The 21,969-nt window shown below is 39.3% G+C and overlaps 2 protein-coding genes across 2 annotated transcripts in view; one reads left to right on the plus strand and one right to left on the minus strand.

The window, feature by feature from the left end:
- Nucleotides 1–658: 658 nt before the first annotated feature.
- Nucleotides 659–10,182, minus strand: LOC139918852 (cell adhesion molecule CEACAM2-like). The gene is made up of 9 exons (XM_078287079.1): nucleotides 10,091–10,182; nucleotides 8,302–8,634; nucleotides 7,210–7,488; nucleotides 6,511–6,777; nucleotides 5,635–5,901; nucleotides 4,771–5,028; nucleotides 3,766–3,883; nucleotides 916–968; nucleotides 659–720 (listed from the first exon to the last, which is right to left on the minus strand). Exons 1-9 carry the CDS (start codon nucleotides 10,140–10,142, stop codon nucleotides 659–661), a joined length of 1,689 nt encoding a protein of 562 aa, XP_078143205.1. The 5' UTR covers nucleotides 10,143–10,182.
- Nucleotides 10,183–10,862: 680 nt separating this feature from the next.
- The window catches only part of LOC139929881 (cell adhesion molecule CEACAM5-like), a 28,100-nt gene continuing 16,993 nt past the window's right edge, over nucleotides 10,863–21,969 (plus strand). The window contains exons 1-10 of the mRNA XM_078287080.1: nucleotides 10,863–10,930; nucleotides 11,036–11,356; nucleotides 11,617–11,892; nucleotides 12,138–12,383; nucleotides 12,474–12,552; nucleotides 13,222–13,370; nucleotides 15,531–15,581; nucleotides 16,307–16,636; nucleotides 17,652–17,930; nucleotides 19,599–19,869. Of these exons, the coding sequence (XP_078143206.1) occupies nucleotides 10,885–10,930; nucleotides 11,036–11,356; nucleotides 11,617–11,892; nucleotides 12,138–12,383; nucleotides 12,474–12,552; nucleotides 13,222–13,370; nucleotides 15,531–15,581; nucleotides 16,307–16,636; nucleotides 17,652–17,930; nucleotides 19,599–19,869 (2,048 nt within the window). The 5' untranslated portion in view covers nucleotides 10,863–10,884. The remainder of the gene's footprint in view (nucleotides 10,931–11,035; nucleotides 11,357–11,616; nucleotides 11,893–12,137; nucleotides 12,384–12,473; nucleotides 12,553–13,221; nucleotides 13,371–15,530; nucleotides 15,582–16,306; nucleotides 16,637–17,651; nucleotides 17,931–19,598; nucleotides 19,870–21,969) is intronic.

Raw genomic sequence — 21,969 nt, forward strand, 5'->3', positions numbered from 1 at the left:
TCTCTGTGTTGACATAGGGCTGTAAACCTGCTCATGGACTGGCCACTAACATACGATAGGAGACTATAAAAAAGAGATCTCACATTTAAGAGCAATTTATTTACTTTCTTTTTGTCTTTCTGTCATCTTTCTATCAAAGTGTTGCTCAGAAAGTGACACCAACTCACTATATCAGGCAGATTTTCTTATTTATACTAATACTAATACTAATACTAATACTAATACCAACACTACTACTACTACTACTACTACTACTACTACTACTAATAATAATAATAGTAATTTATTATAAAGAAACTGTCTATGGTCTGACTGTGAAACTGACCCTCTGGATGCATCTATTCAGCCACCAACCTGAAATGATTTCATCAAAATGTATGTTAAGTGCTGAATTGTTTACATGAGACATTAGCTGACATGCCTGGATATACACGCAATAATAAAAACAAAGTCTGCTAATTTTTTTGCTGACAGTGCACTGTGAGGCAAATGAGGGGGGAAATGGTTGAGAATGAACATACATCATATATTTGGGCTCACACATGTATGTTGCACATGCAGACACACACATGTAAACACACTTGGGAATATAGTTTATGTGCTATACCGGGATACCGGGAGAGAGAGTAAACTGAGATTCATTTAGGTAGATATGGACTTAGACATTAGGAATGGATTTTACCTGGTCCCCTCGATGTGTTATGTTGTCATGGCCGTTACCTGCATCAAAATACATGAAACATAACAATGCTTAGAGGTAATCCAATTCTGAGAACATACAGTGCTGCATAAATGCATGGACAAATATACACATATGCAGGCATGCACACTCTCTTTTTTCCCCTCTCTCTTTTCCTTTCTTGCTCTCTCACACACACAAACACACTGTCACATACATGCTCACAGAAGACTTACCAGAAGTGTTGCCATTAGATTTTTTCTTGAAAAGATTTACGCTCTGCAGTTTTCTGTTTAGAGAAGTAATGAGTCATTACTATGTAAATTTGATATCACACAGGCAGTATCGGACATTTTCCCATGTGCTAATTGAAATAGCCTGGTGCATACTCAGTAACCAGGTAAGAACTCTAGGCTTCCTCTGATCACTTTAGTTTTGATGAACTTATATACTGTGAATGCACTTAAGTCATGCAATAATGGAACATGAAATAATGGAGCTTGAAATAAACACAACTCTATTTACAGTCTTCTTGCCTGTTCATATATTAACGCCTGGCAAATATTTGTCTTAGATTAATTTGTTTTATATGTCACAAAACTTTGTGCTTTCTCTAAGTGAACCGCAACCTGAAAAACATTGCTTTCAGGTGAAAATCTTGTTTCTCCAAAATGTGAACTTTTCAGGAACTAAGAAAAACAGACGTTTTCAGTTTGACCACCAAGCATTATAGAGTTTATCCAACAAGGTTTTGGAGCAGATTCATAAACGCCAAGGGTAGAACTGTCTCTCAACCCATAGAGAAGCATGTAATCCTTCAACTAAAGTTAAATCATCACCAAGACTGGAGTTATGAGGTCTTCACATAACAGCAAAATGTTGAAGTCACAATGAAATGGCTTTTTCGTGGGCATCTTGCTTCCTTATTTTAATGTAGTTCCTGTTGAAACAGGATCTTGGGGTGGGACATACTGCAGGAGGATCATTAAAAAGTGTAAACCAATGGGATATCATAATTACATTACTAAGAAACTGTAAAAGAAAAGGTGTTGTATCACCATTTAGGTAGCCTCATAATATCTCTATATATGTCTTTAAAAGAAGTCGGTCACACTTTATTTGGATAGTCCAATGCTGACACTCAACTTACTATCAAGTGTACTGTAACTGTAATGTGGCATTGAAAAGTCTACTGAGTTTCAGGTGATAGTAATGTGAAAAGTAGTCTATAGATATTCAATGTCTGGGTAATGGGTTGGGATTAGGTTTAGAACTAGGGTCAGGATTAGAGTTATGATAAAATCAGTGTTAGGGTTTCATTGGCTGTAGCAAATGCAGCAAATGGGCAAGTGACCAATTGTTGAACATACCGAGGGCTTGGAGCCAAAGGGGCGTAAGTGCGTTATAGTAGATTTTACAGGAGAGCCAAAACAAATTTTGATCAAACTTGGATCAGCTGCCGTTACCACATAATAAGCACAATATTTTAACTTTTTGTGTTATCAGATTGAGTATTACTATAAAAACAATACTGCTACAGTTTAAGTTGAATTATATTTGTTAACTTTTTTAAAAATGGCAAAAGAGTGAAATACGCCTTTTTGGCACAAACATTGTCCCAATACAGCCATGCAGAATATGGGCGTATGTAAGTAAACAATTGTAAAACACATTCATTTTAATACAAATCTAGCAATTACACTTCAATCAACACTGAAATATAAAACAAGATCAGAATGAATATCTTTATCTTGAAGTAATGCTCAGCAACTTTCACCAAGGCCTTTAAAACTGTAGGCTACATGGAACATATCAAATTGATCGATACATTTTTTCTGTTAAAAACTTTTAATAAACCTTTTTAATAAACCTCTATAGACATAAGAAACTACTTTTGATTCTAAACTACTACTTTTTTTTTTCTTTTGCTAGTATAATACATTTTTGTATGTGTCCCAGGACACATCACTTATTGATGTGTCCTGGGACACATTCAAAGACCTGTAAAACTCCTCATAACACTGAGGGATAACTTCAGCTACCAGCAGTCTTACTATCAGAGCTTATCTTGACCAGTTCACACTCCGAACATTATAAAATAACATTTTGAATCTATAGGCCTAAGTATTTCATGGGAATATTAACATATTTACATTCATCTAATATTGACCTAGAATATTAATTAGGATATTGTTGAAGAAATGGAGTCAGAGGTTCGTCTTACTTGAATATTGTATATATTTATTAAAAGGAGTCTCATGAGAGGAAGAGATGCACACAGCAGGAGGCTACGTACACTTCTTCAAAGAGAAAGAGATTGAACCAGTCCTTTATGTATCTTCCAAGGACGTACAGAATGTGCTGACGTTAAAACAGGTCACCAAAATATAGAGTATAAGCAAGACATGTTATGTCTTAAGTTAGAGCTTCCATGGACATCTTGGAGACATCCAGGAGCCATTCTGACATTCATAGTAGGTTATGGCACAAGGGTTACAGTGAGGTGACCATACATCATGAAACCTTACATTCCCTGAGGTGACCCCAGTTCAGCTGTTAATACATATGTTGAATTTTCTTCCACAGATATGAATAGGATACTAAAAATGATGTGATCATGCTGCCATGCTAGCATTACTTACGTCAGCATGCATTTTCAGTTGACCTAAGTGCTGTTAGAATCCTCTACCCACAATGCTTGTTCAAAACTGGGGTTTTGCTAGGTGTCAAAAGGGCGTAAGTGCAGTTACGCCCTTTTGGCAGCAAACAAAACCCTACTTTTACTGTTACGGCTTTCAGCTTTTGTTTAATTAAAACTTATGGGTCATGATTTCAGTTGTGTCCTTTTGGCACTGAAAAGATCTCACTGAGACCTTTCAATTGATATATAATACTCATATTCGCCCAAAATCGCACTTACGCCCCTTTGGCTCCAAGCCCTCGATACATTTTTTGCAGTTGGGTATCAACATTGGACTATCTAAATATAAATGTCAGCGTAATGATATTTGTTTGTTCATTTAATACCTGAAAAAAATAAGTGAAATAGCTATCTGATAATATATGGAGACTATGTTTTCACTTACCCATTTTTATGCATATAGTACCCTACCCCACCAACGACCCCAACAACAACTAAGAGAGCTGCAATCGTTATCCCAGCGATGGCTCCAGCCGAAAGACCCTGGGAGGGTGCACTTTTCCCTGGGAAGGTATGAAATAAAACACACGAGAAGAAGATAAAAAAAACATAATATTACAACATTAGCCATTTAGAAAAAAGGAACTGGAACTTGTCTTTTCACATCACATTTGCCCCTGGAAACATAACTACACAATAATAATGACTGCCCTAAGTCACTTCACAACAATCTAGTTATCAACAACGATTTGTGTATCACAGAAGCCCTGCATGCTGCTTTCTTAAACTAGACACCCCAGTTTAATCCAGTGTATTACATGTAGAGGGTGCTTAGTATCAGGGTGCTGTGGTGGCAGAGTAACCCTTGGGTCCAAGTCACCCTTGTTGTATGTCATTCCCTCGCTCTCTCCTATTATTCCTGGCTTTTGCAACTGTATACAGTACAGCAAAAATGTGTTTAGGAGAATGTGATTGTACATGTAAAAGATCAATCAAACACAGCTATTGAGCAGTTTGTATGGCAGTGCAGCATACTGCTAGGGCAAAAATGCATGCACTATTACAAGAATGTTATGATTACATTTATACAAGAGGTCAGAGCACAAAGCATTGCCTCTGACACAGTTCAATGCCTTGCTCAAGGGCACTTAAGTAGTGTACTGCACCATGAAGGTTCTGCAATACCAGCTATTCTCTTAATACAAATAAATAACATTCTGTTGGTATCAAAAATCAAATTAACCTTTAAAACAAACAGCTGCCCTGACTGTCCAAACTGAGTCATTAGAGAAAAGCTTTAGGAGGCCTGCTACTCTTCACATGGTTATCAGTATTATTAGAGATATATGTCTATCATGAGTATCAATATAGTCTAAAATGAACACTAGCTTGAAAGATCAAACATGCCCACACAAATTGACTTTGCAGTCATCAAACTACTTAACTTTACCTTTTACAGACAATCTATGGATACCAGATGTTGATGTATTCCCAGTAACATCATTCATCGCTTGACAGGTGTAACTTCCACTGTCAGAATCCCCAGTCACTGTTTTAGTGAACACAGCAGAATTTCGAAGTATCTCTGTCCCGTTCAGCCTCCAGATGTAACTAGCAGTCGGTACGGACTCAGCAGAGCAGGTTAACTCTAAGGTCTGGTCCACTTCTATTTCACTTGGACCCGTGATTTTAACACTCTCCGGTCCATCTGAAACACACATATTTGTAATATTGTAATCAAAGCGATAGAATTAATGTGGTAATACCATATACACTGTTAAACAACTCATTTAGAAAAAGTACAACATATAGGTTATTTACCCATACAAAAATATAAAAAGGTTGTGTTACATGTGGCACTCATTCATTTAATATAAAACTCCCATATGTGTCCACAGAGGCATATAAAAAGTATAGATAGGCTAGGATAAGGCCTGGTGTTCCTTAGCAAAGGTCTAAAGGTAGAATTGGTAGGATTAGTATCTTTCAGGTCATTGTGCATGAGCTGATCATTGGGACCTGATCATACTGGATCAATACTGGATATGGCTCAATAACTTGATATTCTAGTTTAGTTAAAACCCCAAAACTTAGGCTGACAGTGACCCATCAAAGTTTTAACATGGACCGTGCAAAAATAGGTAATCTGTTAATTTGGGAAGTATTTTGGAATCATATTGATTTTCGCTCAAAAGTAATTACTTGAATGATTTAGCTTTTACTCCGACTTGAACTTTTCTTTGACAAGTAAAATTAACTCACTCTGTCACTCTGTGTCTATACAATAACTAAAGGCTTACAGTATGTTACCTACAGTTCACATCCATTTTGTATTTCGCTTCCTCAGAGCTGATGGGGTTGCTGACTTTACAGGAGTATTCTCCGCTGTCTGTTCTCTTCAGAGCGCTAAAGGACAACAGTCTGCCCTCGTCATGAAGAGTGATGTCATTGTTCAGAGGAGAGCCATCCTTCCTCCACTCTCTGGTAGGGACAGAGCCAGCAGCGTCACAGGTTAGATTCACTGAGTTCCCCTCGACTGGTCGGTTTGTTGATCCTGTGATTGAAGCACCTGATATTCTCTCTGTTGGTGAAAGATGAATAATGTGTGAATGATATGCAAAAGAGGAAAGCAAACAGCGAAGGTTCATGCTTAGTTCATACCTGTTCTCAAGGGACAAAAATGTTAGAGCTGCTTATCATGTATATGTATTAGTAGGTACGCCAAGTGTTATTTATTACTTCTTCACTGATTATCTATACAACCACAGAAAATATACACAGCAAAATTCTTAGTGTCAATTTAACTCGGAGAGTGTAAAAATCAACACTATGCCAGTGTTTAGTCCATACCCATCAGAGTGAATTTAACACTTTCGATACAGTTTTGAAGTCCTATTTTTTATTTTGGCTGGGTAAACACTGGTCATAAAATTCAACTTTTTTATATATTTACTTATCATCATTAGCTATTTTGATGTTTAGGGAGCAAAAAGAGGAAGTGAAAATAAGGAAGAGGTTTTTGTTTGTTTTTTTCCCCTCAAAAATCCCCCAAATGAAAAACAAGTCATTTTCTTGTTATCCATTTTTTAACTGAACAGAAGCCACACAGATTCAAAGAGACGCCTAACTACCAGTTAAGTAACATCTTTTCGACCCATATCACCCATAAAACCCATTCATTCCCACTTACCCAGCACAGTGACAAGTGAGGGCTGAGATGTTTGATATCTCAGAGTTTTACTGTTATGGGCCTGACAGCTGTAGTTACCACTCTGTCTCATCTGAATGTTGTTCAGTCTGAGCTCTGGTCCAGTATCAGAGAGCAGGTCTTCATTCAGAGCCCAGTGAAACAGGGCAGCAGGTCTGGATTCAGTTGAGCAGGACAGGCTGATGTTTGAACCTTCCTCATAGTATTCTTTTGACGGAGATAGCTTCAAATTAGTATTTTCTGGGCCAACTGTAATGTGTGGCATGCGGGTCGCAGACACCGGCAAAGGGAAAAGTCACCAATAAATAATGTTAGTTTGAGAAAAATGTATGTGTTTTAACAACAAAGCTCAGCACTGGCACATGGCATGCAGCTTGGCTCAATGTGAAGGTTCATAACTGATCATAACTGATCATTCATAGTTCATAACTGATTAGCATAAGATGCCAATCTAAGGCAGAACTGTATCATAGTATCGTCTCCAGTAATCAGCTACTCAGCATCAACAAAAATGAAGCAACAATCAAAGACAAAGAGCACTAGGAAAAGTCATTAAGACAAGGCTGCTGCTTCCAAAGCTGTTACAATAAGCTAAATCAAGCTGGGAATCTGAAGCTCTGTGTTGTGTTTGCATGCATATGCTGTAAGACAAGATGTTAAGCATGCAGGTTAGCAACTCACAGCTGATGGAGAGGGATACTGGGTCACTTTTGGCATTACTGACAGGATTTGACACTTGACACGTGAACGGTCCCTCATCATAGCGGGTCACACTGACTATAGTGAGAGTGGAGCCTCCGTCACCAATCAGAACTCCCTCACTGGCTGAAACCTCGGAGCTGCCATTCAACCAGAGGAAAGAGAGGGAGGAGCCAGAGGAGGAGCAGGACAGACTGACAGAGCTGTTGAACTCTGACAAGTCTGTGGTGTTGGGAGTTACCACTACATTGGAGGCTGGTACTGTGAGGGAAAACACAACGTTTTGTACTTGGCACCAGCTCACATGGTGTTACAACAGGTCACTATGTAGTGATTGGGAATCAATTCCATGATTATTATACCATGATGAGTATTCATGACTGGAATTTGAAGGTTTGTATTAGCTCCCCAATCTAATAAATAAGAGGTAATGCAGCATTTAACCCCTCTGTGTTTGCTTTAAGTGGCTCACTTCTCCGAACAGAATACTTACTAACAACCGTAATAACAGACAATAAGCATCCGCTTCAGGTTCATTACACTATGCACTGTACTGTGGACCAAAATGCAATTCACATTATTGGGAAATATCTATTATCATAGCTATTTTGATACAATGTTGACTTCAGGACTTATCACACTGGGAGGATGAAAGATATTACACATCAGCACCTGCGGTTAAGTGAAATACCATCTTTAATTATTCATAACACAGACATGACAGACTATCATAAGACTGGAGACTGCAAATTCTACTGGCAGCACTTACAGGGAAAATCCACCCAAAAAATTACAGAGTATAATCTTGGAGAGTTCAGTCTAAATTTGTGCAGATGAAGACTTCTTTAAAAGACAACTATTGCTTGTCGTGTTTTCTAAGATCGTAGGAATAACATGCAAATTATGTTTTAGCTTGGACTTTTTGAATTTCTTGAATACTTTCATCTGAACACATTAACAAACACACTCACAAATTCCTTGCTGTTGGACTTAAATTCTGGTATGAAACTCATATCAGAATCTTTTCCCTTCAACACTGAAACAGTGACGCAACAACATGAAGTATCTACTCACGGTATATATCCAGTCTGGAGTCTCCTGTCAGCGCTACTCCTCCATCTGGTACGATGCTAACTCTGTATTCTCCACTGTCACTAAGAGCCAGATTCCTGAGCTCCAGAGATCCAGTCGATCTGATGAGGGTGATCCTGTCTTGATAACCTGGTCCAACTGTGTCTGAACTAGTTGAGGTTATTATATTAGTTGTCATGCCATTAGTAGTAAACGTCCAAGACACTGACACAAATGGTTTTTCTGGTGGAGTCACTGTTGTGTTGAACGTCACACTCCCTCCTACTGCTGCGTTCAGAAGATTGTCTGGTATCACACCGGCTCCATGGCTTAAACCTGGAGGAGACAGTTACAGGTTTGGGCAAGGCTGTAATGAGGGCAATGTAAAATGGGCCATTGGAGACTATATTATTGATCACAAGCTATGAGAAAGCCTTAATCTAAAAACTACACCAAAACAAGTAACCACATTAGATAATGCAGACTTGATGTTTGATCAAAACACCACTGCAATATGCAGAAAAATCAGCAGTGACTTCTTTCTAAGGAAGCTGAACTCCTTCAGGGTGTGTAGATAGAAGACTCATGACTCTTTTTATGAATCTGGTTGAGTCAGTTATCTCCTTTTAATTTCTTAGTATGGAAATCCGTCCTCGGCCAACAGAAACAAACTATAGAATGCAATTAAGGTGGCAGGCAAAATCACTGTTGTCAAGCTGAAGCTGACATCTTTGACCAGCGGGTTGTCAGGACAGCCAGAGCCACACTGGACTCTCCCCTTCATCCCCTTTACGGAGAATTTGAGTTTTTGCCCTCTGTCAGGAGGTTTAAACCGCTGAAGGGCAAGTCTAAAAGAGTGGGGAACTCTTATTTCCAATTCTATTAAATTGCTCCACTCTGGTTAATGTATTTAATATAGAATAGCCAGGAGCCCATTGTTAGTGCTGTTTATTTTAATGCTGGTCTATGGATGAAGGTGTTCTTTATTTATGACTCTTGTGTCTTGTGCTATACTGAAGTGAATTCATTAAATTGTCTGACAATGACACCACATCATAAGATCAAGACTTCATAATTTACAACAAGACACTTTAGAATACAATGTTTTGTGTTTTCAAATTGAAATTTTAAACTGAAATACTGGGAAACTGAATATGTAACAGTATATGTAATAAAATTACCATTTAAGGACAAGTATGGAAATGAAACAATGAGAGTGTAGCACAAGATGCCTGTTAAGTCTGTCCTAGATCTCTCTATGGCCAGTCCCATCGGTTTTAACCGCACACACTGTAACTATAGATACAAGTACAAATTTAGACACAACACCTGAACAACACTGAAAAAGCCATGAAAGATCTCATCGAAACTCTTTCAAAAGAAGACCGTGGCTCCTCTCCTGCTTTTCAGTTATGTCCATTGAGCTTCGGACTTGTAATGAGTTAGATATTTTTCAAAGCTATATTGTATGTCCCCATGTTAGAATAATAATAATAATTGTTTTTACACATTTCCAAAATACCAAACACTAAATAAAATTAAACAAGTCAGTAAGTCAATAATAATAAAACAAATAAATAATAAACCAGGAGTATTTGTAATAGGCTGTAACAAGCTAGGCCATATCGATGTTTTTTTGCTTCTCTCTGGTGTTCAGACAGTTAATCATAAGCTAAACCTCTCTACAGACTAGTGCAACTTTTCTTAACCCGTAGTTCATTGAGGAAAAAATAACTTAACTACTGAAAATAGAAGACATTAAACCTCTCCAACTTCAATTCAAGATTCTTACCTGCAATAGTCAAAAGTACAGAGAGAACATAATGAAAAGGTAATGAATCCATCGCGAGACTTGCACTACTGATGAAAGAACAACCACACCTTGACTTGAGGCCAGCCTGCTAATGAATGTGATTCTATCCGACTGTTAGCCGCAATTATATCACTGATGTCAAAGCAAATGCAGAGAAACTACCCACGTGTTGTGTGGCAGGCTGACTGCATGGTCAGATGATACAGCAGAGCCTCAAAATCTGCACTCTGTCGCCCTCCTGCGGTGCAACAGTGTTTGTGCTGGAAGGCTGGTATAAACTGGGTTATCACTTGCAATTACTGCAAATCCTAAAGGTCTTTAGGAATGGTAATGGTTTGATGAGCAAGTCATCTGGTTACTATAGCCATTGTCTCACTGAGGCTATCTAGCAATTCTAACAGGGAAGGGAAATTAATTTCACGCACATATTCAAAAGCTTTTTTGCTCAAAATTAGACTGCACCTACAGTCAGTTTTACATTTACAGGAATATGTACAGCAAAAATAATGTCTTTATAAATTGTCGATTCAGTTGCTGTAGATCTGTTTATAATATAGATACCAATTGGTTGTAATTTAGACCAAACCTTTTGGATGCTGAATTCAACTCTGAACTCTAAATTCTGGACTCTGGATAGGTAATAAACCATAGCTCAATGACGCCAACCTGGATGTCTCGATTACATGTTTCATTTATTGCACATAATAACAGTGACACAGAAAGCAGAAAAACAGATAGCATTTGTAGAGGAGCAAAGCGGGTCATCATACACCATGAACCACAAGTTTCTCAGGGCAGCACTTGTGCTCATAACCTCAGGTAAGGAATACATTCAAATTTAATAATACAACTACAGGTTGAGATGTCAGTTTATTCTGTTAATATAAATTAGATACAGTAAGCTTCCCTTTCTGTCTCCTCTAGGCCTTTGCTGTGAGGCTGGGGTAACTGTTGACCTCCTCATTGGATTGGCAGGGTGGAATGTGACTTTCACAACAACAGTGAAACCACCAGTTAGACCATTTCTGGAAGTGGTCTGGACCTTCAATCGTACTACCAATATAATAACTTCAACTACTTCAGATACTGTTCACCCAGGCTATAAGGACAGGATCACCCTAGACAGATTGACTGGATCTCTGGAGCTCAGAAACCTGACTGAGGAGGACAATGGAGAATATCACTTAAGCATCATACCAGATGGAGGAGCACAGATTCTAGGAACCACTAAGCTGGAGGTGCACCGTGAGTAACGTTAATGAATATGACATTGTATTTTTAATGTTCAGTGTAAACTGTCAGTAATGCATGCACAGTAATGGTACAATCCTACAATCAGCCATTCATTTCAAAATTTCTATATATTTTATCAACACACTATTTTTAATTAACACACATAATGAATGATGGTTTTGTTTTTTATTGAATTGAATATTATGTTGCCTTGGAGCAGGTATCTACAAGTCTATATCATATTTTTGATATTTATTTTTATTCACCCACAGCCAAAGTACCAACACCCACCATCGCCTGTCCCACAGCCAAATTAATAGAAGGTACAAGCTCGGTCAAACTGACCTGTGATGCTGACGGCTTCATCTCTGCCAGAGTGTGGATGAAGGGCGGCCAACCTCTGGTTGCTGGTGACAGATACAACTTTTACGAAGACGGCAGGGTGCTGTCTATCAGCCCCGTGAACAGAACCGACACTGCAGAATTTCTTTGTCGCGTCAGCAACCCTGCCAGTTTTGAAACAGCGAAATGCAGCCTTACAGTCTACTGTAAGTACTGTTGATTGTAATTTCACCTGGTATGCCACTGCAGTTCATGTAACCTTAACCGCACCTTAAACTGTTAATATGAATGTGTAATCTTCAAGGAAGTACAGTTTTATCATCTACGTTGACACCATGATATAACAAGCAAATTAACTAAAGATTGTGCACAAGTAAGAACTATGTGGTTGTTTTTCTTCTTCTTCTCCTTTTCTGCTTCTTCTTCTTTCTCTTCTTCCTCTTCTCTTCAGATGGACCCGATAAACTAATGATCACCCAGCACCCAGAAACAGAAATACTTGAGGAGACAGTCACTCTTACCTGCTCTGCTGACTCCCTACCAAAGGCAACATTCACCTGGATGTTCAATCAGATCAAGACTGATGGATCTGTGTACAAGATCCATGAGGTTGAGGAGCAGCACCTGGGGAATTACACCTGCATTGCCCTTAATCCCGCCACTGGACAGGACGCCTCTAAGGTCCATACACTGACAGGTAGTTGTTCTCCCATCATAATCGTTCATGTTTCATCTCTTTAATCTGTCAATACCATTGCATGATTATGATTCTTTTCCTCCGATGCAGGCTCTTCTGCTGCCGTCAGTGTTTCAGTGTCCATGATGGTGACCGCTGCCCTGATGACCCTGGTGGGACTCAAGCTGGCGTAAAGACCGCGCTGTTGTCTGTGTGGGTATTGATGTTGTGTAACAAACTCACTCACTGTGATCTTTGATTGTATTTATGGCTTACACCTTCTCCTCTGTGTTTAGCACTGTTGTTGTGTCTCTTCAAATTTTGTGTTCAGCCGAAACAAAGCTGTGAATGTGAATGATAAGTGATGAAATGCTAAATCAATTGCACTTGACATGATATTTCTTTGCCTCAGCAGTATTTTTCCATGTTCTTCAGTACTGTGCAACCTTTGCCATCGTTGTAAACATCAATAAATAGCCTTAATGAACAACAGCTTTTTCAGTTTCTTTTTGTTTTCTCTGCCATAAAAGACCAACATTCAACTTGTACCCACAGCTGTATTGTTATCATTGCTAACAGATCTAACTGTGCTTTACTAAATCAAGCTTAAAGCAAAATTGGCCTTTCAGGTGTAGTAATTACAGAGCAGAAACTTTGCTCTCATGTCAGTGCAGCCTGTGACAAAGTATTTCGATCCTCTTTTATGGCTATATTGCTTTGAGTTGGACCGTTCACAATGCAATGTGATTGATAACTTCTTATCCAATTATTACTACCATAAAGTTTTATTAAAACTTTGTATCAGCAATTATTGCAGCAATGCGTACCACGATGTACCTCTTGACCTCAGCTGTGTCAGGTGGGCAAGAGGTAGTGGAGCGCTGGCTGTCGCTGTGCCGAGTCTGATGAGGTCTGAAGACTGTTGTACAGGTGGAGGAACAGCAGGAGGAGTGCTGGCTGCTGCCCTGCCATGCAAAGCGGATGAAGGTGTTGAGATCGTTGGCCAGAGTGGGAGAAGGGAGCGCCTGAGAGGGGCTTCTCTTCCACTGATGGAGTACGTGAAGAGCAAGACAAAGTGTGTGAGAGTCACTGTTTGCAAACTAGTCCCTGCCCCTATCCTCCGTTTCCACTCCTGCAGGCCTGCTCCTTGATTTTTTTTTTCTTTAATCTGTGATTTGTGATCTGTTTAATTGTTTTTTTGTTTTTTTTCACTTAATCCTGCATTATTTCTTTTATAAGTCATATGATTTTAACCTCCGATGTCTTACCTGGATGCTTTCATGTAATTGATTTTTATTTTTATGTCTTTTTTATTTATTTATTTACTTACTTGTTTTTCTCACGTTGTAACTGTGTTTTGATAAGTCCTACATAAATAAAGTTTATTATTATTATTATTATTATTATTATTATCATCATAATTATTATTATTAATTTTCCTCAAGAGGCCTACCTGAACACCTGCATAGTAAACTATGGCTTGGGATTGTTGTATCTCACACTTCATGGTTTCCTTCAGTACAGACGGAGCTGTATGAGAAAACAGAATCCGTCAAATCTATCACTCCATCATGGGAAGGCCTTCCAGTTTGTAATGCTTTGGTTGCCTTCTATTTCTGCCTGTATGTTGGTACTGAGTAATTGCTCAGTATTTCAAACTGCACCTACTGTGGTTTAATATTTTATCCTTTTGTGTTGGATAGCTGACAAGTTGCTTGTACTGGTGGAGTTCATTTCTCAGGTTAATGGCTTAAGTCATCAAAAATGAAGACGAAACTAAACATATAGGCTTCCTCAGCAAATTAACAGGGCTGAGTTCATACTGTTTATATGGGTAAAACCATTCATATTGTAACTGATACATTCAAGCTTCTGCATCATATTCAAACCCATCACCCATCTACACAAACTACAGCATGTCTGTACAGTGGATTTATCACTTGCGCTATATACCGTGTTATTAATTAATCCGGTCACTGTTAAACATTGTCTAGGCTGTAAGAGCTTGAGGAAGTGAGTTTGACTGAGTAAATATCAAAATACAGGTGAGTCTGTTTTAATGCTATCACCTCTCTACAAAATACAGATCAAAACTGCAGTCACAGTGAGCCAGCTCTTACTGTCCACTGCAGTGTTTCCACCTGCCAGTGGACAGGCGTTGCTCCGGCCCTGGCAGTCGTCGGCGCCGACCTTGGCCCCATCCCTGGTGCTGTTCCCTCCTGAATGTGTCTCAACGACTGTGTTGTTTGTGTGTGTGTGTTTGTGTGTGTGTGTGTGTGTGTGTGTGTGTGTACGCAGCTGCTTTTCTCTCCTCTTCCTACCTGGCTGTGGCTGGTGCTGCCCTGGCTCTTCCGTCTTCCTCTTCCCTGCTGCTGTTCCCACCTGGACGCTGAAGTACGACTGCTGCCCTCGTTTCTCTGAATTTTTAGCGCTGAACTCAGCCCCTTCTCATCGCCACATGCTGCCTCTCTTTCTTTTTGTCTCTCTGTTTTCTCCTGTCATTGTTGTTGCCCACGATTCTGTCATTGTATTTCCCGGCACCTATTGCACGGCAAAGAGGGGGGGATCCCTCTTTGCCTCAGCCCGCTCAAGGTTCCTTCCAAGTTTTTCCTACTATGGTTTTTCTTGGGAGTTTTTCCTTGTGTGCATTAGGGTCTAAGGCTGGGGGTGCCGGGTAGGTTAGGCTACGTAGAATAGGTAGATTGTTTGTCTTGCTAAAATCTGCTCTTGTCTATCTTGTGCTTTACGCTATGCTTGTCCTATATCTTTTTGTTCACCACTGATTTTGCTTAGTTAGATCTAGCTAGGCTCATTCTCTGTAAAGTCCTCTGAGACAAGCTTGTGATAAAGGGCTATATAAATAAACAAACTTGAACTTGAACTTGATAAATCACTGAATATTGAGTCATGTTAAAATGTGACAGTGTTGCAGCGTTTCTTCTGACATTATAATAAACATAATTCTTTTGTTAGAAATACTGAAAACCTGATGTTTTTCAATGTTGTGATCATTGTTTGGTTAGAGTCCATAATCTTAATGAACAGTGGTGGTAGTTTAGACAGGCATGATGGTGGGGAAAACCCTGTCACACACTGCTTCCTCATACTGCCTTTATATACTGAACTCGACAAAGTTCTTTTGTTTGTCACACATACTTGATGCTGCAGGAGAAATGGAAACAGCTGTGGTACTCTTGATCATCCTGGGAGTGATCTCAGGTGAGCTCTTATCACTTTTAGCAGCTGTATGCTGATATATCTGCTGATAGGATTAAACACACCTGAAAACAACACATAGTGCCTCTTTTTTCACATTATGATGGTTATTAATCTCTATCAATTCTGACATAAATGTAATTTTAAAACGCTGACAGTGTTATGGTACATCAATTTAATAGTACTAATATTGATCATAGATTATTAATGTGTAACAGTGTAAGATTAGACCTAATGTCTAGTTATGCTTCCTCTGTTCTTTCTGACTTTTGTACTTGCTCCTTTCTCCTTTGTAATTAGCAAAAGTTATGGTGTATAATCACAGGATAATGTTATTATAAACATTACAATGTATTCAAGAAAAGTTCCAGGGTCTTTCTGTATAAAATGACAACAAGAAATGCAATGTTCATCACACTCTAGCAGTGTCCTGGAGTATCATGGTGTCGATATAATATCCACAATCAGTCCAACAATAATTGGACCAGATTATTAAGCCAAGATCAGACTAACAGTAGAGTACACAGTCAGCATCAAATGAAGGAATAGAGCCTAGGAGGAATAATTACTATGAAGATTGTTGTATTATTTTATTTGCTTGTGTTTCTGGTCTTCATATCTTGTACATGGTGGTCTGTCATCAAGGGTAGATTCTCCCAGCAGGCCATTTTACATTGCCCTCTACTCCACAGTAGAATCCTGCCCAAACCTGTAACTGTCTCCTCCAGGTTTAAGCCATGGAGCCGGTGTGATACCAGATCTTCTGAACGCAGCAGTAGGAGGGAGTGTGACGTTCACCACAACACTGACTCCACCAGAAAAACCATTTGTGGTAGTGTCCTGGACGTTTACTACTAATGGCACTACAACTACTATAATAACCTCAACTAGTTCAGACACAGTTGGACCAGGTTATCAAGACAGGATCACCTTCATCAGATCGACTGGATCTCTGGAGCTCAGGAATCTGGCTCTTAGTGACAGTGGAGAATACACAGTTAGCATCGTACCAGATGGAGGACTAGCGCTGACAGGAAACTCCAGACTGGAGATATACCGTGAGTAGATACTTCATGTTGTTGCGTCACTGTTTCGATACTAAATGGAAATGATAAAGACTGAAGATTAAAGATGAAAGAGTTTTGTTCCAAAATGAGAGATCCACTTTTCGGGGGGGAAAAAAAAAAAAAAAAAAAAGTGACAGCGCTTACAAAATGACTGATAGGACAGAAATAAATCAAATTCTACATTTTTTTAAAGAACAGTATGTAACTTAAATCATTGCTTGGCAAAACACTTTATAGACTGGCTCCTGTGTATTTTATTGTTATTGAATGATGAATTCCAGGTATTTATTCTTTTTTCTAAAATGAATACATGGCATTTTTGAAATTAACTCTTCATTAAAGTTCCATTGAAAGAAATTATCATTTTATAGGTCAATGGTGGATGATTTTCTAATTGTATCCACTTGTGAGTTTTCAAGAGAAATTCCCACCAAATTCACATTATTCCAATGTTCTTAGACATTTCAGTTGTTTTTACAGACATCTACGCAAACCTAGACTGAATTACCTCACATTTAAATATGCCATATATAAATGTATTTTTTTTTTTTTTTTTTTTTGAGTGAATTTTCCTTTTACTGTAAAAGAATTTAGTGTCTCTAATCTTATGATAGTACAGAAGCTCTCGTATAGTCAACTTTGTACAAAAATATTTCCCAGGTACAATACATTTGGGGTGAGGTACAGAGGCAGTGCACAGCTTAATGTTGTCTAACGGGATGATTGTTGTCTGTTAATGTGATTGTTGTGTGCAGATGCTTAATGAGAAGTACATTCTGTTGAATCAACATCATCCACTGAAACTGAGGGACGTTTTTGTACAGTTTAAGACTATAGTTACTTGCAATATTTGCATTATTGTGTTTTTCATGGTCTGTGTATAATCAGTGGAGTGACTAATTAATTACTGAATTGATTCCCAATCACTACATAGTGACCTGCTGTAACACCATTTTCCCTTTGCGAGGTGGTGCCAAGTAAAAACCATTATGTTTTTCCCCCACAGTACCGGTCTCCAATGTAGTGGTAACTCCCAACACCACAGACTTGTCAGAGTTCAACAGCTCTGTCAGTCTGTCCTGCTCCTCCTCTGGCTCCTCCCTCTCTTTCCTCTGGTTGAATGGCAGCTCCGAGGTTTCAGCCAGTGAGGGAGTTCTGATTGGTGACGGAGGCTCCACTCTCACTATAGTCAGTGTGACCCGCTATGATGAGGGACCGTTCACGTGTCAAGTGTCAAATCCTGTCAGTAATGCCAAAAGTGACCCAGTATCCCTCTCCATCAACTGTGAGTTGCTAACCTGCATGCTTAACCTCTTGTCTTACAGCATATGCATGCAAACACAACACAGAGCTTCAGATTCCCAGCTTGATTTAGCTTATTGTAACAGCTTTGGAAGCAGCGGCCTTGTCTTAATGACTTTTCCTAGTGCTCTTTGCTCTTTGATTGTTGCTTCGTTTCTGTTGATGCTGAATAGCTGATTACTGGAAACGATACTATGATACAGTTCTGCCTTTGACTGGCATCTTATTAGCCTGGTAAGACCATCCTGATCACGTGACCTCACATTCTGTTTCGCTCCACGGATCAGTCTGGACTTCCAGCCGCCCACATCGATAGAGAGCCTAAGACCCTCCCCTTCCGGTGGACCACCATGGGACCTTATTTCGGAAAAAATATGTACGGTAGTCAACGGCGAGAGACAAATAATTGTTTGATCCCATTGTGCCATGAATTACACATATGATGTTTTGTCAATTTAAAAGATAATTTTGCAAGTCAAGAAAGTCGCAGTTTGTTGTAAAACTGTTGAAGTATAAGACTGTAAAAATACGTAATTAGAAAGACTACACACCCAAAAGTCGCGCAAGTGACGTAACTTTCTCTCTCCACAAGCTACCCAGAGCCGCTGAAGCGAAGTCCCTCTCAGATAGCAGTAGTATTATACACAACCTGGAAGGTAGACAGTAAGAATGGATTTAAACTGGTTTTGGATAGTTTTAGTACAGTGGGGGCTAACCTTAACGCGATGCCTGTGTGTTTCCTATGTTTCGTTCCATGTTGGTGTTGGTGACGTATATTGTGCGAGACGAGAGATGTAGTTCACTGAGCGGTTTCACACAAAACTAAACGTTACTTTACTGTTTTACGACAAACTGCGACTTTCTTGACTTGCAAAATTATCTTTTAAATTGACAAAACATCATATGTGTAATTCATGGCACAATTCAAATGGGATCAAACAATTATTTGTCTCTCGCCGTTGACTACCATACATATTTTTTCCGAAATAAGGTCCCATGGGGGACAGCAGAAGGGGAGGGACTTAGGCTCTCTATTTCTTGAAATTACAATGTAATCGGGCCAATCAGGGACTGCGTCGTAGTTGATGACGTGAAATGCAGGCCGCCACTGGCAAAACAGTAATGGCGTCTCCCGAAGCAACGAGCGTTAACGTTAACGTTAGTAGAGTAAACACAGCCATAAGTGCAGTTATTGCAGAAATAGACTCAATAACAACAATTAAAGAAGAACAAGAGCATGCGGAGCACTAGCGGAGTTTCTCGGCGGAAAAGATGTTTTCGCCGTTCTTCCGACTGGATTTGAATGTGGATTCGCTGATTGGCTGAAGGAGTTTGTCTGTCAAGGCAAGTACTCCCGCCCACTGAAATCGATGTGGGCGGCTGGAAGTCCAGACTGATCCGTGAAGCGAAACAGAATGTGAGGTCACATGATCAGGATGGTCTTACCAGGCTAGCATCTTATGCTAATCAGTTATGAACTATGAATGATCAGTTATGATCAGTTATGAACCTTCACATTGAGCCAAGCTGCATGCCATGTGCCAGTGCTGAGCTTTGTTGTTAAAACGCATACATTTTTCTCAAACTAACATTATTTATTGGTGACTTTTCCCTTTGCTGGTGTCTGTGACCCGCATGCCGCACATTGCAGTTGGCCCAGAAAATACTCATTTGAAGCTATCTCCGTCAAAAGAATACTATGAGGAAGGGTCAAACATCAGCCTGTCCTGCTCAGCTGACTCCAGACCTGCTGCCCTGTTTCACTGGGCTCTGAATGAAGTCCTGCTCTCTGATACTGGACCAGAGCTCAGACTGAACAACATTCAGATGAGACAGAGTGGTAACTACAGCTGTCAGGCCCATAACAGTAAAACTCTGAGATATCAAACATCTCAGCCCTCACTTGTCACTGTGCTGGGTAAGTGGGAATGAATGGGTTTTTACAGTAGTGATATGGGTCGAAAAGATGGTACTTACTTGCAAAACTGGTAGTTAGGTGTCTCTTTGAATCTGTGTGGCTTCTGTTCAGTTAATATCCTATTTGAAATAAAATTATTTTAAAAAATGGATGACTAAAAAAGTACTTTTTTTTTTTTTTTTCCATTTTTGCCTCAAGTAAAAAACAAACCAAAAAACCATGTTGTTTTCTGTAAAATGCACTTGCAAAATTTGAATGTTAGCCTCTTCCTTGCTGTGTATCTTTTCTGTGATTGTATAGGTAATCAGTGAAGAAGTAATAAATAACACTTGGTGTACCTACTAATACATATACAGTACATGATAGGCAGAACAATACGATTTTTGGCCCTTGAGAACAGGTATGAACTAAGCATGAACCCTCGTGCTGTTTGCTTTCCTCTTTTGCATATCATTCACATATTATTCATCTTTCACCAACAGAGAGAATATCAGGTGCTTCAATCACAGAATCAACAAACCTACCAGTCGAGGGGAACTCAGTGAATCTAACCTGTGACGCTGCTGGCTCTGTCCCTACCAGAGAGTGGAGGAAGGATGGCTCTCCTCTGAACAATGACATCACTCTTCATGACGAGGGCAGACTGTTGTCCTTTAGCGCTCTGAAGAGAACAGACAGCGGAGAATACTCCTGTAAAGTCAGCAACCCCATCAGCTCTGAGGAAGCGAAATACAACATGGTTGTGAACTGTAGGTAACATACTGTAAGCCTTTAGTTATTGTATAGACACAGAGTGACATCACCAGGGGTGAAAAGAAATGTTTTACAATGTAGAAATACTGTTACTTTAGTCACTGTTACTTTAGTTAAATTTTACTCTAAATTCAACTTTGACAAATCACTATCAGCCTAAAGTTTGGGGTTTTAACTGAACTAGAATATCAAGTTATTGACCAAGCTGCATGCCATAGCCAGTATTGATCCAGTATGATCAGGTCCCATTGATCAGCTCATGCACAATGACCTGAAAGGTATTGATTCTACCAATTCTACCTTTAAGGAACACCAGGCCTTATCCTAGCCTATCTATACTTTTTATATGCCTCTGTGGACACATATGCTAGTTTTATATTAAATAAATACAGGATAGTGGTTGTTTTTTTGTTTTTTTTTGCATGTTCTGTGTCATAATCATGTGAAGAGTAGCAGGCCTCCTAAAGCTTTTCTCTGATGACTCAGTGTGGCCAGTCAGGGCAGCCGTTTGTTTTAAAGGTTAATTTGAGCTTCGATGTTAAAAAGGATGTTATATATTTGTTTTAAGCTGGTGAGTTGAGAATAGCTGGTGTTACATCAACTTCATGGTGCACTACACAGCTTAAGTGCCCTTGAGCAAGGCATTGAACTGTTAATTGTGTCAGCTGTCAGGCCTGTAACAATAAAACTCTGAGATATCAAACATCTCAGAGTGGGTATCTGTGTGGGTATTGTTTATTGTTTAGTAGCCAACAGATATAGTAGAATCCTTCTTTAAATAAGAACATGGCAACAGTAAATTGAATGTATTTCATCTGCATGTCTATGGGCAGGCAGACACAAGACAATTATATTTCTGTGTGTTTTGAAAGTGTTTGGAAAAGATGAAATGTATTGAGGATGAAATGTATTTATGCAGCACTATTCGCATCATTGTATGTTTCAGCTCCCACTGCTGCTAGTGACTGCTCAGCTGCTGTCGGAAGGGCTGCTGGAATAACAGCTGCGTGTTTTGTAGTTGTGGCAGTCCTGACTGGAACCACTGTGTATGTTGTGATGAGGAAGAAAAGGTAAATGTAAGATACCCTACAGGAGAAAGTGTTTTCTATTGGAGAAGACCCATGGGTAACATTATCAAAGGCATCAACAGCCACAACCTGTTCAGTGGGTAACGTTTACTGTAGGTAGAAATACACCACTGAATTTGAAATGAATTTACATGTGATGCACAAGAGGACACAGGTATAATTTATGGTTGTCCAAACCTCTTTAAACCTGTACAATCTCAAAATGTGTTTCTGTACACTGTAAAACACTTTGTGGCTATTTGAAAACAGTGGAACAATTTGTA

Source organism: Centroberyx gerrardi, chromosome 12 (assembly GCF_048128805.1).
Source record: "Centroberyx gerrardi isolate f3 chromosome 12, fCenGer3.hap1.cur.20231027, whole genome shotgun sequence".
Lineage (NCBI taxonomy): Eukaryota > Metazoa > Chordata > Actinopteri > Beryciformes > Berycidae > Centroberyx > Centroberyx gerrardi.

Bases quoted from the DNA above. Each gene is read 5' to 3' on its own strand.
- LOC139918852 (XM_078287079.1), bottom strand. From the start codon at position 10,142: ATGGATTCATTACCTTTTCATTATGTTCTCTCTGTACTTTTGACTATT. The intron at 5,902-6,510 runs GTAAGTGGGAAT...TTTCACCAACAG, and splicing joins CTCACTTGTCACTGTGCTGG to AGAGAATATCAGGTGCTTCA. The intron at 3,884-4,770 runs GTAAAGTTAAGT...ATACCTTCCCAG, and splicing joins CCATAGATTGTCTGTAAAAG to GGAAAAGTGCACCCTCCCAG.